Source organism: Aethina tumida, chromosome 4, assembly GCF_024364675.1.
Source record: "Aethina tumida isolate Nest 87 chromosome 4, icAetTumi1.1, whole genome shotgun sequence".
Classification (NCBI taxonomy): domain Eukaryota; kingdom Metazoa; phylum Arthropoda; class Insecta; order Coleoptera; family Nitidulidae; genus Aethina; species Aethina tumida.
Genome location: NC_065438.1, coordinates 22,508,287 through 22,526,580, shown reverse-complemented (window position 1 = coordinate 22,526,580; position 18,294 = coordinate 22,508,287). Strand labels below are relative to the sequence as shown.

At 40.2% G+C, this 18,294-nt stretch overlaps 6 protein-coding genes across 7 annotated transcripts; 3 read left to right on the top strand and 3 right to left on the bottom strand.

Moving 5' to 3' along the window:
- Positions 1-75: 75 nt before the first annotated feature.
- Positions 76-8,691, top strand: LOC109596895 (uncharacterized). 2 transcript variants are annotated; one of them, XM_049966517.1, is made up of 11 exons: positions 76-300; positions 354-558; positions 817-1,041; positions 1,911-2,289; positions 2,353-2,744; positions 4,325-4,793; positions 5,174-5,594; positions 5,658-5,951; positions 6,007-6,185; positions 6,247-6,459; positions 7,915-8,691. In XM_049966517.1, the coding sequence occupies exons 1-11, from the start codon at positions 173-175 to the stop codon at positions 8,556-8,558; spliced, it is 3,549 nt and encodes a 1,182-aa protein (XP_049822474.1). In that variant the 5' UTR covers positions 76-172; the 3' UTR covers positions 8,559-8,691. The 2 variants fall into 2 exon arrangements, with proteins under 2 accessions (XP_049822474.1, XP_019868054.2); XM_020012495.2 differs by having other exon boundaries at positions 77-300; positions 1,923-2,289.
- A 147-nt stretch (positions 8,692-8,838) lies between these two features.
- On the bottom strand, positions 8,839-9,929 carry LOC109596894 (coiled-coil domain-containing protein 43). Its single transcript, XM_020012494.2, has 3 exons — positions 9,696-9,929; positions 9,248-9,630; positions 8,839-9,193 (listed from the first exon to the last, which is right to left on the bottom strand). The coding sequence occupies exons 1-3, from the start codon at positions 9,867-9,869 to the stop codon at positions 9,121-9,123; spliced, it is 630 nt and encodes a 209-aa protein (XP_019868053.2). The 5' UTR covers positions 9,870-9,929; the 3' UTR covers positions 8,839-9,120.
- A 304-nt stretch (positions 9,930-10,233) lies between these two features.
- On the bottom strand, positions 10,234-11,380 carry LOC109596865 (ATP synthase mitochondrial F1 complex assembly factor 2). Its single transcript, XM_020012463.2, has 5 exons — positions 11,200-11,380; positions 10,955-11,148; positions 10,790-10,900; positions 10,557-10,737; positions 10,234-10,502 (listed from the first exon to the last, which is right to left on the bottom strand). The coding sequence occupies exons 1-5, from the start codon at positions 11,282-11,284 to the stop codon at positions 10,252-10,254; spliced, it is 822 nt and encodes a 273-aa protein (XP_019868022.2). The 5' UTR covers positions 11,285-11,380; the 3' UTR covers positions 10,234-10,251.
- Positions 11,381-11,472: 92 nt separating this feature from the next.
- LOC109596864 (protein RCC2 homolog) lies at positions 11,473-14,172 on the top strand. The gene is made up of 4 exons (XM_020012462.2): positions 11,473-11,991; positions 12,693-13,019; positions 13,079-13,732; positions 13,791-14,172. The coding sequence occupies exons 1-4, from the start codon at positions 11,527-11,529 to the stop codon at positions 13,917-13,919; spliced, it is 1,575 nt and encodes a 524-aa protein (XP_019868021.1). The 5' UTR covers positions 11,473-11,526; the 3' UTR covers positions 13,920-14,172.
- A 29-nt stretch (positions 14,173-14,201) lies between these two features.
- On the bottom strand, positions 14,202-15,468 carry LOC109596867 (transcription termination factor, mitochondrial). Its single transcript, XM_020012465.2, has 3 exons — positions 14,863-15,468; positions 14,656-14,809; positions 14,202-14,603 (listed from the first exon to the last, which is right to left on the bottom strand). The coding sequence occupies exons 1-3, from the start codon at positions 15,413-15,415 to the stop codon at positions 14,213-14,215; spliced, it is 1,098 nt and encodes a 365-aa protein (XP_019868024.2). The 5' UTR covers positions 15,416-15,468; the 3' UTR covers positions 14,202-14,212.
- A 4-nt stretch (positions 15,469-15,472) lies between these two features.
- On the top strand, positions 15,473-18,272 carry LOC109596866 (conserved oligomeric Golgi complex subunit 5). The gene is made up of 8 exons (XM_020012464.2): positions 15,473-15,648; positions 15,703-16,277; positions 16,328-16,773; positions 16,824-16,967; positions 17,023-17,156; positions 17,210-17,398; positions 17,457-17,649; positions 17,706-18,272. The coding sequence occupies exons 1-8, from the start codon at positions 15,600-15,602 to the stop codon at positions 18,205-18,207; spliced, it is 2,232 nt and encodes a 743-aa protein (XP_019868023.2). The 5' UTR covers positions 15,473-15,599; the 3' UTR covers positions 18,208-18,272.
- The last annotated feature ends 22 nt before the right edge of the window (positions 18,273-18,294 follow it).

The following is an 18,294-nucleotide window of genomic DNA, read 5'->3' as shown; positions in this document are numbered from 1 at the left end:
TGGAACCGGTGTAATTTCAAAATATTTACTATTTACTAAAATTCGGAATAAAAAATTCAAAGTTTAGTGCCCATTTTTTTTTGGGTTGCCAGCCCTGACTCCAGCGGCATCTTCGTTCAAATAAAAGTCGTTTTTGTTGTAATTTTGACAGTAGCTGCCTCAAACGTCAGTTATGGATTTCGACCTGAGCAAAGAAAATATACAGCCCCTACGAGGGGGCCGCAACCCCCAACAGCTCGGCATGGCGCTGCAGGCGCAGACCAACAGGGAAACGCAGCTCGAGCTCGAACGGCAGAGAGAGTAAACCGATCGTCTTAGAGATTATGGTGTAGGTTATGATTTGAATGTTGCAGGGAGTTCGAGACGGCGATCAGAACGTACGAGGGTGTCGATCCGCTGGACAATTGGTATCATTACATTTCGTGGGTAGAACAGAGCTATCCAAAGCACGGACATGAGGGCAATCTGGTCAATCTCCTCGAACACTGCCTTGCCAGGTTTGAATCTGATCCCAGGTACCTTGACGACAGACGGTTTTGCAAACTATGGATAAAATATGTAAGTGTGTTTTTGATTTAAATGATCAAAATCTGTTGGTGGTTGATCAATGTCAATGTTTTTTTTCTTGTTATTGTTGATGAAATTGAGAGCTCATATGTTTGTTATTGTCATTTCAATCAAAAACTAGATGAAATATTACTAATATTATTATTTAAAACCTAATATTATTAATATTAGAGCAGAGATCTCAGTTTTAATCTGTGCTTTTGAATAGTTCATTAAACACCCCAATTCAGTTTGACAAATTCTTTCCAGATTGACATGCATTCAGAACCAATAGAACTATTTCACATGATGTACGCAAATGGGTTATGTAGGGGTTGTGCAGACCTTTACAAAGCATGGTCTCACTATCATGAAGCTGCCGAGGATTTTCAGGGCGCCAACAACATACTTGAACTGGGTAAAAAGGCTATGGCCCAACCATATGAAGAACTCGAGATGGCCTATCAAAATCTGTTGATGGCTGTTGGACAATATGTAAGTCTTTTCTTATTATTGTTGTTGTTGTCTGTTACTATTAGTATTACAAGTATTACTTGATTGTTGTCAATGGTGGTTCATGAGTCTGATGAGGCACATTATATTTAGATCAAAAAATCACACTATATTTTATTATTGTTTATGCACAATTTACAACATACAATTGAGATGAGTGCTATTGTCCCAAAAATCTTTTTTATCAAGTATCTGACCTATTCTTTGAAAAAGTCAAGCCAGCAAAATAATTTATTAATTACTGTACTTAATCTTAATATTTCGCCATATCGTAATAAATAAGAGGCACAGTATTAAAAACCTTTCCACAACTGAATCCGCCTGACACACACACGATCGAGTAGTTTTCGAAACTGAAGAATCGGCAGTGTTCGGGAACTATGTTCGTGTCCGTATTTGGACTTACCTCATTGGCTAGAGGCAGCCTCAGCTATTGAAGCAATAGCCCGACTTTAAAGCCCATGCGCAAACGTTGAAAACGAATAGAAATATTCAAGATTTGCTTATGAAAAGATTTAACGTGTGGAGGCACATTTAAAAGTGCCTCTGGAAAACTTGCTCACAAAATATTTATTGAAATTTAATGTAAAACTTGTTTAATTGTCGCTTTTGCAACATATTACCCTTTTACCGTTGTTTAAATATTAAATTAAATTCCATTTTAAATAATAAAAACATGTATTTAATATTAACGTTGTCAACAAAATCATTTTCATAGATGAGGCACTGCCTCACCTGCCTCATCAGAGTAACCGCCACTGGTTGTTGTTGTTACCGTATGTTCTGGTCTTAAGGTCGTTTCGGAATGTGTAACTTTGTAGACCCCCCTACTGTAATTCTCGATTTTAAAGAATTTGTGGCAGAACTTGCATGGGCCGGACGTGGCGCGTCGCTCCATCGTCGAAAAGCGCCAGGTCCTCACCTCTCTCCACACGTATAGGCCGGGCAGGGTGGCTTCGGTCCGCACGGCGTCGGGCGGTCCCGGCGCCGTCGGCTTCGGTCACGCGGCCTCCGCCCCGCACAGCAGGACCAACGCCCCGATTGCGGTGTTCGAGGACAACAGAACGGGGGCGGGAATGACGGCCGGACCGGACGACGTCGGACCGCAGAGCATCATAACGGCGGCGCGACGACAGAACGCGGTCAAGGAGAACGCACTGAGGCCGGGCGCGTGGACAGGTGCCACCAAGAAGCGTCCGACCGTTATGAAAAATAATCTCGGATTTACAGGTGGGTGCTTCCCGTCATTCTATAACAAGTCTGATCGATCTAATTGTAATTGATTGGTTGCAGTGCATGAAGATGGGACGGACAGTCCAGAAACATCGTCCGGCGGCAGCAACAACAGCTTCAATCATTCGTTGCCACGCGAGTGCTTGGAGGACTATTCGAAGTGGCGGCCCAGCATCAGGTTGGCTGAACCGGCGGATCCACGTATGATACCGATGTACCCCAAGGACAGGGTCTACATAGATCCCAACACGGAATACAGTATCGAAGAGCTGCGTTCGATCAGATACAACTCGAGGCGGAAGTACCACCGTCGGTCTCAGGCCGCAGACGTCAATGCTGATGGTGCAGCCTCAAATCACAGTCAACAGATGCAACAGACCATGCCGTCGTTGATGTTACAACAGACTTTAGTACCCAGACCGGACAGTTTTTATCAAACCATGACGTTCCCGGTAATAATGACACTATTATTATTATTAGGTATCAGAAAAAGTAATTTACGTTTTTAACATATTTAAAATAACTTTTATTAACACCATTATAATCAACAATTATTTGGCCAGCAAATTTTTTTCTCAATTAAATCGTCTATTATATAAAATATTGGACAATATACTGCTACTCAGAGTGATTAACCTAACACATTTTTTGTTAGTATAACTTGACTTGAACTACTTTTTAATGTATTTTAAACAAAATTTCATTTCCTGTTTCGTTGCAAGTGACATCTAATTTGTTATTTTCAATGTATATTTCTGGATTTTTAAATTCTACATCAAGTGGTCATATCATTTCCTATACCTAAACTTATACATAAGTTTTGAATCTTAATATTTATTTTTTATCAGACCAACAATCTGTCAAAATTATGGGAAAAAAATAATAACCCAAAAACTATTAGGTTTAGGTATAGGACATGGTTGGCCATTTTTTTTGTAATTAAACGTAGAATTTAAAAATCCAAAATATACAGAGTGTTCCATTGAAAATAACAAAGCTATTGATGTTTCAAGATGTATAAAATTAACCGTAAGTAATAAACACCTTGTATAAAATTCGGGAATACTAATAATGAATCCGTATAGAATAGTTTTTGTTTAACGTGTATGCCAAAAATGTACTTTTCAGCATCAAAATTGGGGGTTTTTAAGGACATTTTAGTTATATAATAATCAATCTGTCAAAATGTTTGGAACAAAATCAATAACTAAAAACTATTGGGTTTAGGAATAGTATATGTTATCCCATATTATTTGCAATTACATGTAGAATTTAAAAATCTGAAATTATACAGGGTGTTCCATTAAAAATTTCAAAGTTGATGTCACTGCGAAACTGGAAATAAAATATTGTTCAAAGTAAATTAGAAAAATAGTTCAAAACAAGTTATAATTGCTAGAAAATTTTCAAACCAAAACATTTTTTCGTTCTCCATAAACTTCTAATGAATATATTGTTCCACCAGGTTTACCTGCTTTAATTATTTGTCCATATTGACGAAAATTTTTATAATCAGTCTATTTTTGGTTACAAGTAACAATACAAGAGGATCATTTGCGTTACGTGCAAGGAGAGAATTGTCATATCTAACGCCTAGTTTTCTTAACTTCACTCCATCTCTTCATTTGTATTTGTCTAACATTTTAATTAAATTTATTGCATGAAACCTCTTTGAACATGACTGGCCTATTTTTAAAGATATATTGTCCAATTTCTTCATTGGTATAGGTGCAATTTTTCGTGCAATTGGCAATTCTCTTGCATGAAGGCATGCGCAATAGAAACAAAATGGGCAAATGATATCAAAACACAATTTACACTACACAAAAAATATATATTTTTCTTAGGTTGGCAACACTTGACCCAGAAAGTAAAATTAATTTAGTAATAAAACTTGAATACGCACACTTAAAAAATAATTTAAAAACAGTGTAGAAAAAAAATAGGAATAAAAAACAATTAAAAACATTAACTACTTTTTCCGGAACCTACTAAAATGTATAAGCAAAAAGTTAATCGATTTGTTATCCAGCCTCACGCCGACAAGACAGAGGCCACTCAGTTGCAAGACGACAACAGGACCCAACATCCGGTGGTGATCCTTGACTCGCCCGAGGCCAGCCCCCAACACCCGTCCGCGATGGGCGCCTGCGCCCCCGTCACGAACAACAGTTGGTGCATCGGTCAGCCGCCGCAGACGCCTCAACTGCAAGACATGTCGTCGCCCAAGCTGGAGCCGATGGCCAGCAACAGCTGGCGCATCGGTCAGTCACCACAAATCCAGCTGTCGGACACCACTCAGTTCGAGGGCCTACCGAACAACACTTTACGCGTGGGTCAGGCGTCACAAACGCAACAGTCCAAGCTCGAACTGCTCTGGAACAATTCGTCAACCAGCGATTCGTCAACGGCGAGTCTGAGCGCTCCGGCGCCCAAGTCTAAGGTGGTGGTTTATGAGCAATCCATGACTGAAGTACCGGCTCACACCATTCAGCCGAAAGGTAAATTGAAGAAGTTTATAAATGTGATTATTGTTAGATAAATAAAATGGAATACGTTCTGTGTATTTATGTATTTATTTGAGGAGCTTATAAACAAGAAATACTGAAGGTATTCATAACGATACACTAAGCTGCATGTACAGTTGCTAAAGGGTTGGTGGGTGTGGGTTAGTTTTAAGGCGTAACTTGTTTGAATTTGCTTCCACGACTTATTGTCAAACACCTGTCAATTTCGACTGAGCTATCAGTTGGAGTACTACATCAGTCACACTTGCTCAACCAAAACCTAAGTTCACAATCATGGTTAGACAGTCAACAAAACGTAATTTACACTAACATTTGTAGAGGTACAACAGACACAAATAAAATTTCCTCCACAGGCACCGCCATGAAGACCCCATTCAAGGCCCTGACTGCCGACGAGCTGGCCGAGACGGGTTCACGTGGCGGCATGGACGTGGCCGAGACGGCCAAGGCGGCCGACGGGGCGCACTCGCGTCGCAGCGTGGCCCCCTCGCCCGTCGTGCCGCCCGTCAACGCGGCCCTCTTTAACGACGACAGCTCGTCGTCGTACGAGAACCCGATACAGGATCTGAACGCCACCTGCAACACGCAACTGTTCAATCTGAATTGCATGCATGTGAGCACGCCGGAGACCAAGAGGCAGCAGGAGCAGGGCGTCACGACGGACGAGGAGGTGGGCAGCACCAGGAAACAATTGTTCGCCGAACCGTACCAGGTGCGCAGGAGCGAGGCAAAGGCCCTCAGCGTCATCTATGAGGACTCGAAGAGTGGTTTTGGGTAAGGGACAGGTTGTGACGACTAGTCACTAGATTTACGACATTTATTATTTTACATTTACAGTTCGTCAACGTCTAGCGGTGGCTCGACGAAATCCTCGAACCAGACGACGGCCTCCACAATGAGGGGCAGCACCATGGCGACAATAGAAGAGCACAACAGTTATTTGGCACAAAATCTGATGGCGAACGCCGCCTTACGTTCCAGCTTGTTGGGGAATTTAATGACTGATTATGGTACCCCTCCACCTGTGGACCACCGTCAGGATGTATCATCGGTGAACACTGTCCTAGGGGATAGCTACACGCAGTCCCCCAGGCCGTCCAGTCTGTCCGTTCCTAATGAAACGCTTGAAAGGTACCTTAATGGAACTAACGAATGAATCTTTTTTGAGTTAGGTTGTTGTTTGTAGGACGATTCCTAAACCGGCGTCCGTGACACCACTGTCAGTGGCGCCAGCGAATCCATTCGATTCGGAACTAATAAATCAATTGTTGGAGAGAGTTCGATTTCCGGGTCCACACACCCAAGGATATAAGCGTGTCAGTATGCTGCCCAAACTGGCACCCAAAAAGGATCCAGTATTTATAGGTAACGTATAATTTCTACTAATTTTTTACCACTGATTTACTGAGTTGTTTTTTTTTTACAGATAACACTGAATATATAGTTGAAAAAATGATAGGTAAAGGCACTTATGGAACAGTATTTAAAGCTCTGAACAAAAGGTACCGTGAATATGTGGCAATCAAATACCAAAAACCACCGAATCCTTGGGAGTTCTACATCTGCAGGGAGATTCAATCTCGACTGAACTCCAACGAGCTTCGCGCCCATTTCATGGACGTATCCCAGGCCTACTACAGTGAGTACTCATCATTTTACACATCCATGGGGTGATCCACCTGACTTATTCATTAGAAGTTTATGAAAAACGGGAACGAGTATAAGTAATTTGTATAGCACCCTTGAACTAATTTTTCAATTTTAGCAAAAGTTTATCATTAACCTTGTTATTACTAATGAAAGTCTCTGTAAAATCTACGTATAATTATAAATAAAATAGCTATGCCATGTCCTATATCTAGACCTAATAATTTTTGAGATATTTTTTCCCATCTTGGTGGTCTGTCTAAAATGTCTGTAAAACCACGAATTTTAATGGTAGGCGGCTCATTTTTAGTACACATGTTAACCGAGGATCATTTTATAAAGAAACATTATTCCTAATTTGTATACAGGGTGTTCATTATCTGCCTGTAATTTTGTGTTTTCTTAAAATATCAATAACTTTTTTATTATCAATGGAACACCCAGCGTATTAAATTCCAGGTAAATGCAAATAAAATAGCTATACCATATCCTATAGGTTTTGTGTTATTAATTTTTTCCCAAAATTTTAACAGATTGTTGTGTGGCTTGACAAAAATGTCTATAAAACCACCAATTTTGATGCTGGAAAGTTCATTTTGGCACGTTAACCAAAAACTATTCTATAAAGAGTCATTATTAGTATTCCCAAATTTTATACTGGGTGTTCATTATTTAAGTTTAATTTTGTGCATCTTGAAACATCAATAACTTTGTTATTTTAAATGGAACACTCTGTATATTTTGAATTTTTAAATTCTACGTTTAATTACAAATAAAATGGCTATACGATATCCTATACCTAAACCCAATAGTTTTTGGGATATTAATTTTTTTTCCAAAATTTCAACTGATTGTTGGTCTGACAAAAATGGCTGTAAAACCTCCAATTTTGATGCTGGAAAGTTCATTTTTGGCACACACTTTAACCAAGGACCATCCTATGAGGAAGCATTATTAGTACTCCCAAATTTTATACATAGTGTACATTATTCATGTTTCAACAACAGCATCAATAATTTTAGTTATTTTCATTGGAACACATGAATAACGAACACCCTGTATAAAATTTTGGTAATACTGGCTTCTTATAGAACGGTTCTTACGATTAATACTCGTTAATCGTAAGAACCGTCTTACGATTAACGAGTATGCCAAAATAAACTTTCCAGCATCAAAATTGGGTCTTTACAGACATTTTAGTTGGACCATCAACCTGTTTTGGAAAAAGTTAGTACTATTGGATTACGCGACAATTACATAAACAATTTCAAAATCCAAAAATATACATATATATTAAAATAACAGAAATAACTGGAAAATACGAGGTTAAGTCAAGATATAATTGCTATAAAAATTTCAAAATCAATATCCTGTATCACTCTCCATAAACTTTTCTAACGTATCACCCTATATAAAAAAGTTTAGCCAACGTGTGATTCGTTTTCAGTGGCCGACTCTTCGATACTGATCTCCGAGTTCATGCCCTACGGCTCCTTGCTGGACGTGGCGAATCTGGTGAAACAAAAATCGGGCAAGGGCATGAAGGAGATCCTCTGCTTCTACTTCACCTTGGAAATGCTGAGCGTGGTCCAGACGCTGCACGACATCCAAATCATACACGCCGACATAAAACCGGACAACTTCCTGGTGATGCTGAAGCCGGACGGCACCGCCGGCCTTCAACTGATCGACTTCGGGTGCAGCATCGACATGACTCTGTTCCCGGCCGGCACGACGTTCACGCAGAAGATCACCACGGAGGACTTTGTGTGCTGTGAGATGCGCGACGGCCGGCCCTGGAGCTACCACACGGATCTGTTTTGCGTCGCGGCATCCGCCCACGTTTTGCTGTTCGAAAAGTATATTTCCAGCTTCCTGAGCAAGGCGGGCAACGTGTGGTCGATCAACAGTCGGTTCCCGAGGTACGCGAGGGTCGACCTATGGAACACGCTGTTCAGTGCGCTGCTCAACCAGCAGGAGGGGCCGGCTGACACGGCTCCGCTCATGTTCATGCTGAGGGAGCACATCGACAACACCGGCAGTTTTTCGGACGACATGAGGTTTCTGGTTAACATGTTGAAGGGTCGATAGCGTTTTTAAGCGAATTAGCCGCGGTGCATTCTATTCTCTTTTATTGCAGTTGTATGTTTAATTGAGATTTGATAAATCTTGATTACTGTATTTTAGGTTCTTAATTAAAGCATTTTAATTTATTTTTTCTTCATATTGTGTTTTATTCTATAGGAATCGTGTTTGACTGGTTCCTTTACTATGTTGATACTGTGAGAAAATGTAAATTTATGATCTTTATAATGTAAACAATGTAATATTATTATCCAAAGGCTTTAATATCTTAAAATAAGAAATAATATATTGTATAACCCATTTTAATTCAAAAATACAGTCGTTTAAATTATTGACTAACATTTATAATCTAAAACATGATTGGCAACTGTGACTATCACTGTAAAAAATTACGAATCCTTAGTTTTTCGTCGTACGTAATTAGTCCGAGTACGCCCTCGGGTGGTTACAATAGAACTGTCAAATGGGGCAACAATTATTTCCTAAAATATTGTCATTTTGACTTAAATGCCTTGTTAAATCAATATCTCAATCACACAGCTTGTTAAATTCTGGGGTGTCAATGGTGCTACCTCCTCCTTTCACCCTTTTGAGTCTTGCGCTTCTCCTTTTTCTCCTCCCTCATTTGTTTCTGTTTCTCTCTGCAATTAAAACAGTTGAATGCATGTTAACATTTATAAATCATAGTAACTAACCTGTCTTCTTTGTCCTTCTCTTTTTTCTTTTGGCTGTCAAGTCTGGCCTGCTCACGTTTCTCCTTCTCAGCCTGCATGACAGTCAGTGCATTCAGGTTCTTTTCCAAATTGGTCTCTTTGGGTTCACCACTGGCTTGGTTATCATCCTCCTCCTCTTCGCTGTCAGTCATCTGACTGTACTGAGATAAAATAGCCTCCCTGATTTTCTTCTCTTCATCGGTGTACTGTTTCTGCTTCGTGGTAGCCAGCGACTGTGACTCTAACAGTTTGGCCAGCTTCTCGTTCATATCCTCGCTGCTGAGACACGGTGCGGCCTGCTCCTGGGGCTTGTACTCCTCCCATTTGGCCAGTATTTCGTCGCAATGGGTGCCGATGTCGTTTTCCTAGGACATTGCGGGTTCTACAGCGTGCAAAACGTGTGTGTGACAAACGAGTTATTTTTACCTACATTGCTCAATATCTCGGCGAGTATGCCCTCCAGAGCTTCGCGTTTTTCGTCGTCCGCTTCGTCACCGTCGAGGATTCCAGTTATGTATGATCCGAACACCGATTCGTCCGTGTTTAAATCCCGCAATTTTTGATCCAGCCATCGCGAAAACTTTTCGTGACTAGCGCCGGCCATTTTTCGTCACCGGTTTGCAACACTGTTCAATTTTGCCATTAATTTTTTTCCTCGTTTATTGGTTAGTAGGAATTTTCGTAACTTGCGAAATGTGATGCTAAATCAATTATGCATATTTGTACCATAATTTATTATAAATTTTTGTTTTATTTGTATATTTTTATATTCAATGCAAATATTGAGTTATCTGGGTTGCCTACCCGATGCATATTATAGAAGTTATATGCCTTAAAGAAATTTGACTCGATTTCTTTTATTTAAAATATACGAAGTATACAAAGACACCCATTATTATTATTATTATTAGTTATCAATCATATGACCTATTTGTAGTCAGTGAGTAAATATAAGAAGATAGAAAATGTAATAGTCTACAATTAATTTATTGAATATTTTTTGACTGTACATTTGTGGACTGAGAATTGAAATAAACAAATAATGTAACCGCCGCCAATCGGGCTTGTAAATCTTGTTGATTTAAATCATGTGCCCATTCAACTCGGCCCCAATTACTGCTTTGGTACACTTCCTCCAATCTGGACAACAAAACTGCTTTTTCTGGTGTTAAGAATCTCTCTGTGCATGCTAGAGTTAAAATTACTGATTTTAATGTGTCCACTCCATACATAAAACCTAAAAATTTCACTTTATTGTCAAATTTAATACGACATATTCATGAAATGATACCATTAACTGCTGCAAAATTGTGTGACAATAAATGTTTAGTTAAGGTTGCTTTGTCTTTTTCAGAAACAGGTGGTATGTCCATTTGAGTTGACTTTTTTATGTTGACATCAAATCTTTTATTAAACCATTCTATCACTGGGTCCCACTGTTGTACTTGTACCTTTAATAAATCGTCATCTTCCTACAAGAATAAGCATGAAAATATGTACTTTTCACCACTTAATGTTACATACATTTGCTTGAAACAAAATTGTGTCTGTATCCAAGTAATTTGTTATATAATTGACTATATCAAACTTGGTTAAATTGTTGGGATTATCTAGTACTGTATTACATAAAGTAGTCTACAAACAAAATAAGCGAGTTAAGATTTTAACACCACAGATCAAGTGACATACAATATGCATTTTACTTTGTACAATTTTGTCTTTTTGACTGTTCCATTCTGTTGCAACTGCAAGTGCCAATGGTTCGCTATCCACAGTAAACAAGTTGCCTTTAGGTGTCTTTAATTTGCGTTGATCTAGAGTTACTTCGAATTTACCTCCGCTTCTCAATATACTTGAATTTTTGTAAAACCTCTTGCGCACAGCTTAAAAAAAATGATATTTATATGTGGTGTGAAGGTGACTGTGGTATTTACCATAATTTCTCGTTGAAGCGGCGAAATTTCCGCCAGTTATCGGAGACGAAAGTAACGTAAAAGTCTTTTTTATTAAATTGGACATGTTTTATTTGTATTTTCCTAACATAACCTAAAACCGAGTGCTGTCGAAATCACCAAATTTGCGTTGGCGCCCTGCTATATATACAAAATTTAAATTAACGTCAAACTGACAAAGTTTAAATTATGACGTGGTCGTTGTGTTATTAAATTGTTTATAAATATTACTTAAAGAATTGTGCCGTTGTCGATAACAAAAATGCTCAACCCCCACCGATATTATGCAGTTGGTAGACAGTGGTGCAGATGCGCTACCGCCGCACAACTACCGTTAGACCGACCGCACCGACAAAGCGAAAAGCGCCGCGGCCACAAACAATCCGTTCCGTGTGCGTGCCACGACCATTTTGTTTGTATAAACCGAACAGCCGAAGCGACATGTCGACGAAACGTAAGCGGGCACCGGCCAAGAAGGCGGGCGGCAAACGCGGCAAGAGGAAGGAGGACAGCGACCTGGACAGCGATCTGAGCGAGCGCAGCGACAACGAGAACACCATCCAGCCGGACGAGGTGCTGATCGCCGGCCATGGCGACGCGCTCGACGAACCGACGCCGCTGCCCCAGGAGCTGCTCAACACGCTCATCAAGCCGGCCGGACAGCTGGTCATCTTCGGCAGCGTCAACTGGGACACGGTGGGCAAGCGGGAGGTCAAGGCGGGACAGAAGGTCAGGCCCAATCTCTATGTGCCTCACAAATTCACCGATCACAAGGTAAGATCCGAATCGGCGTTTTTACGTCGCCCTTTTCCTTTGTCTAAATGCTGTATAAGCTAAAACAAGTGGCACAGTTTTTCTTGGCTTGTTCCATACTGTTGTTTTGTTCCTTCCTGTGTTTATCTCCAGTTGACTTGCACTCATTGTTTTCTATTTTTCAGGGATTTTTAAACTTGTTTGAACGCTTTTTTGTATGTTGAAACAAGTAGTTTTTCTATAATTTATGTTTAATGATGAGTCAAGTAATGTTTACATAATAAAAAATTCATTTCTTCAAACTTTTTGTTGACTATTGATTCAAAACACCTGAAAAAAGACAAATATATTTATTCATTGTCATTATTTTATTTATTTTTGTGCATTTCAGTCAGAAAATATATTTTTTCATTGTCTTTTCTATAAAATACAAATTGTGCATGTTTTTTAAATGTTTTTCAATAATGAGCCAATTTTTAATATTATTTGATTATATTCATCTTCATTTACAGCTCTCAACACCCAAATTGCTTTTGAAGCATCTAGTGGAACAAATTTTCCCACCTTTGTTCTATATATTAAGCAATCAAAGTTTCAGGAAACTTTTGTCTGAGTCAGCTTATTGTCTAGTATACTATCAGTCAAAAGCAACAAACATAATTGTATTATTTATGCTATGTAAACAGCCTTTTGTTGAAGCTAAGTACGTGTGTCCTTTCCAGGTTCGTTTGGCGGTGAGCGGCTGCGTGGCCGCCCACAGCGTGATCGTAAACGAGGAGGGCAGAGCGATGACGTTCGGCCGCAACCAGTACGGCCAGCTGGGCCAGGACAACACGACCACCAAGGACGTGCCGACGCCGGTGCCCGGTCTGGAGGGCATGAACGTGATCGGTGCGGCCACCGGTCGCCACCACACGCTCTTCCTGACTGACACCGGCACCGTGTATGCGTGCGGTGACAACAGATCCGGCCAGTGCGGCGTCGGCAACCTGCAGCCGCAGATCGTGACGCCGACCAGGATCAACTATCGGGGTCCACCCATTGTCAAGGTGATTAATTGGTAGGTTTTGCTCGTGGACAAATTTTAACAAGAGGTTGGTTTGTGTAGGTCGGCTGCGGCGCAGAGTTCTCCGTCATCCTGGACATCAAGGGGGGCCTGCACTCGTTCGGTCTGCCGGAGTACGGCCAGTTGGGCCACAATACCGACGGCAAGTATTTCAAGACCAGCACGAAGCTGTGCTTCAACTACGAAACGAGCCCGAAGCGTATCGTGCTCTACATCGAGAAGAGCAAGGACGGGCACGTGTCGCCGGTGGATGTGACCGAGATCGTGGACTTTTGCTGCGGTCAGAATCACACCGTGGCCATCGACAGCAAGAAGAGGGCGTTCTCGTGGGGTTTCGGCGGCTTCGGGCGTTTGGGGCATGCGGAGCCGAAGGACGAGATGGTGCCTAGGCTCATCAAGTATTTTGACAGTCAGTCGCGTGGCGTGCGCAGCGTGAACTGCGGATCGACATACAGTCTGGCGCTCACTGAGTACAATGGGCTGTTCCTGTTTGGGCAGACCAAGAGGAGCGGCGAGGCTAACATGTACCCGAAGCCGGTGCAGGACTTGGCTGGGTGGAACATCCAGCACATCGCCACCGGATTCACGTCCATCATCCTGTCGGCGGATGATTCGGTGATTGCGTGGGGGGCGTCGCCTACGTATGGCGAGCTGGGAATTGGAGAGATGCAGAAGAGTAGCACCACACCCAAGGAAGTAAGTTCATTGACATCCTTTCAACACAGTACCTAGATGCTTATTGATTATTTTGCAGGTGAACAAACTGTCTGGTGTGAAGGTGTTGGGCTTGTCAATGGGTTTGTCCCACACTTTACTAATTGCCGCTAACGACACTCCAGAACAACAGACTAAATTAGACTCCTTTGAGGAGTTTGAACCCTAGACATTAGGTTTAAGGATACACTACATACATGTAATGGGACTCTGATACTGCCCTTTTATCGCTCTATCCACGTTTTTAATTTTTTTTTTGTATGATGATCGTTTTGATTTTTTACCTATTGTTTTTGAATTTATATTTCAGTATTTTTTTACTATTTATTACATGGTATATTGTATACTAATTGTCACTGTAATCAAGTATATTTTGTATGTTCATTTTTTCATTAAATAAAAATTTATATTACACATTTTAATAGACTGTTTAAGTACAATAATAAAACACTTTTATCAGTTTCATAAATGGGGTATATTTGTGTTCTTAGATTTATTGCATTTGACCAAGTTTTCATAATACATCATGTACTGCTTTTGACTCTTGGTCAATACAGAGAGACTGTCCACTTTAAATCCTAGAGCTTCCAGTTCCAACAGTCTCTTCCTGGTTGTTTCAACGCTGTGCAATAAAATTTTCGGCACCTTTATAATATGGATTGGGGAAAAGCCTTGACTGTACAGAAAATCTATCATTTTTTCAACCTTTTTCAAACTTTTAGACTTTAGCTGTGGGTGTTTTGATATTAAAATTTGTATCACTGAGTCAGTGCAACACAGCTTCTTTGACAGATATTCAGACAATGAAGAATCACCTAGTATTTCTCTATTATCAGTTTGTCGCCTTAAATATCTAAAAAGCAGGAAATACACCTTGTAAATTTTAAACAATTGACTCAACTTACGTGTAAAAATGCGGTAGCTGCGCCCTAACCATCCAAGTCTTAAGAATTTCACTGTTACTTTGTTTGGCTATTTCCAATCTATCTGTTATAGTGTCCGAATTGTATCTCAAAACCCACAGGTCATGTTTAATGTCCTCCAAACTGATGCCATATTCTACAACATCAATTCTGTGATCACACAAGTAAGATACCAAAATCAATACACACCTAAAAGAATTTTTACGTTGTTCTCAATAATGTGCAAGTCAGATGTTATCAAAAACGGCCGCCTCGCCAGCATTTGACACGTTTCATTAATGCTACTGTCCAATAACAAGCTAATATGTTCAATTCTTTTATTACATTTTTCTTCATTAATAGCCTTCAACACCTGAATCGTCTTTAGGGCGACCAACGGAAATGTTTTCTCTATCTCAAACGGCAGATTTTTTAAATCTTTTAGTTTTTGTTCCACATTTTCCGCAGCTAAAGCCTCAGGGAACTGCAGCAGTTGCTTGGCCTTTATGTTCCTGTTCACGAAAATGTTGTAGTTGTTTTGTATGTGCGTGACCGGGACGTTGCACAACTTTTTATTGTTCGAGACGATTTCCAGTGCATCGTAACGTCTGATGTCGAATAGTTCCTCCAATTTTTGAGCACTGTGTTTCTTTCCAATTGTTTTAACGGTTGTGGTATTTGTCGGGGAATTACACAAGAAACATTTCCTTTGAGTCACTGGTACGATACGGTACTGAACAAAACTAAACAGTCTTGTAAACATATTTCACAGCATATTTATTTATAAATATTTTATTGTTTTAACCTCACATTCTCTTGTTTTGACACTTAGTTCAAACGTACCATCGTTTGTGCCTAAAACACAATTAGATTGTAGTTACAATGCACCAAACCTCTTGAAAAGTGTTGACGTTTTGATAGATGTTTCGTGTTTACTTGTGTTTACAATGACTTTAGACAACGGCACGAATATAATACAACAAATAGAGAATGATGGTAATCACTCATTTAACTTACATGACATCCCCCACAAACACTTTCAAACTTTAGACTTCTACAAATGTTTCCTGCAGTCCAGTTCGAAAAAGGCCCTGGACCAATCCTTAACCATAACTGAGCAAGTAACAAAACTAGGAGAAGGCATAGAGTTGCTCACCAAAGAGCTCCACAAACAAGTATTGGAAAAACATGAAGACCTACTTACGCAAGCCAACCATGCCACCAAATTGGAAACTGTATTGAATACAATGAACATGCACGTCCAAAATTTATTCGCGAACGCCGAGAGGCTCAAAAATCAGATTACCGTCCCCTATGAAGCATTGGAAACGCACACCAAAGTATTGGGAAGGTTGCATTTGGCCAGTCACATCTTGAGGCAAGTCAATAGAATACAACAATTGAGTAAAAGATTATCAAATACAAATGATCCGGTTCAAAAGGCGACGATTCTGCAGGAACTGGAACAGCTGGCTGCTGATCCTGATTTAAAAGATATTGACTCTGTTACTGCTGAACTGAGGAATATTCGAATGCAGCAGCAGAAAGTAGTCAATTTGGCCATAGGTTCATTAAATCAGGGCATAATGAATGAGAACATTACACAAACCACCACAGCCTTGCAGGTAACCATTTAAAACTCTCTTACAATATAATGCTAATGATTTTGTTTTAGATTTTTATCAATTTGGGTACAGTGAAAACTGTCACAAACAACTTCATTGATCAAAGTTTGAATGAGTTTAAGGATTGTTTAAAAAGTGCCTTTGAAATTAACCAAAGTGTCTCATCAAAATCCAAAGGTGGCCCAGGGAAGGCCACACTAAGCTCTTCTCAAGGGTTCAGGAACAAGCTTTGGAGTGAACTGGAGAAAGCATTTTCAGAAGATATCTATCAAATTTGTAAGCAAGTCAAATTCCTTCAGACAACCCTTAATTCAATCACCAATGTTGATTTGAATGTTGCCCATCAATTTTGGACTAGACTGGGTGAAATAATGCAGGAGGAAATTAAATCATCTACTGCAGCAATTCAACAGGCTTTAGAAGAGGATTATCCCAAATTGTTGAAGGGATACTATGAGATGACTAAGAAACTCAAATATGAACCCTTCAACTTTAAGTAAGTTTAAATGGGAATTAATAATTTTCATTAATTATATTCATTTGTAGTCGCCACATTTTAGACAAGTACGAAAATTCATATTTATCCACCTGTCTAAGAAAAATGTTAGATCCAGCCCAATCAATGTTTAGTACAGAATCAAATGTACCAAACCATGACCAAATTGATTCTTTAATAAGAGTAATAACAAGGTATCTAACAATATTTAATGCATTAACTTAACTTTATAAACTTTAAAACTTTTAGTGAATTGAGTGTGGCATTGATTGAGGAGCATTTAAGTGAAAAAGTTGCCAAAAACGTTGGCAAATGTATTAAAATGTTCGCCGTAAAAACAGAACAACAACTGGAGACTGGCCCTGAGGCTGCACAAGTAATAGGTAACATTTTCTTCTAGACACAATAATGTTGTGTAACTTAAATTGTTTTAAAGCTGGAAGTGCAAACACTGGTCAGCAGAGGAACGTGCAGTACGCCAACGCTTTGTATTATCTCCAGACCCAAGTCCATAGAATTTTGGGCAACATGAAGAGCAGCATCCCTGAGTCTGGTATTAGTATTATTGTTGAAAGTTTACAGGCACTGGACAATCTTGCCGCTGCCATAATACAGCCACTTCTAGGTATTATTTACTGTCAGATTTGTGTCAATATATTAAATTTTACTTTTTTTGGTTGCAGTTTCAATAAACTCAGTAATAGAGACCATAATAGTGACGCTTCACATTGAAAGCGACTGGGTTAGACTTCAAGTGCCGGCGAACAAATCGTCGGTGTCTTGCAGCCCCTACATGAGGGAGTTGCACCAGTTTATAACGCGAGTCTACCAGACTTATCTGAGCAATTTCGACAACAAAGAAGTTCTACTACAAAAGTAAACTGTCCCAGTCACTGACCGGCATCAATCTAATAAATTTTGCTGTATTGTAGGTGCAGTGAAATCGCCGTCAGGTGCATAGAACTCCTGGTACGCCACTCGACGCTCCTCCGACCAGTGTCGCAAGGTGGCAGGTACCGTCTGCACGCCGACTACAACCAACTAGAGGCCTCCCTGAAAATAATCTGCCCCCATTTGGCCGACCTAGGGCAACCGTACCGTCTGCTTAAGTCCATGGCCTCGCTGATCGTCCAAACACCAGAGGAAATCATAGCCAGTCAAGTGTCGGGCAGTTCGGTGCCGCACAGCACCATTTTGCTCATGCTGTTCTCGTACGCGGGCAGCGACCTGGCCAGCCCACATCAGAACACGGGTTGGAGCCTACCGAAGCTGTCCACGTGGTTGGACGAGCATCGCAACGAAGCTGACCGGCTAGATCTGGTGGCTGGGGCGTTGCAGAGGTACGAGGCCTTGGTCAGACAGAAGAACTCGGAGAACTACGATCGGATTTACCCTATCATGTCCAGGTTGTTGGAAAATGCGGTTCAACAATAGTCAGGTATTATAAGTCTTTAAATATTGTAAATATTGTTATCAGTTTTAATAAATAATTAATTGTGTATTGCTTATTTATTCTTGAAA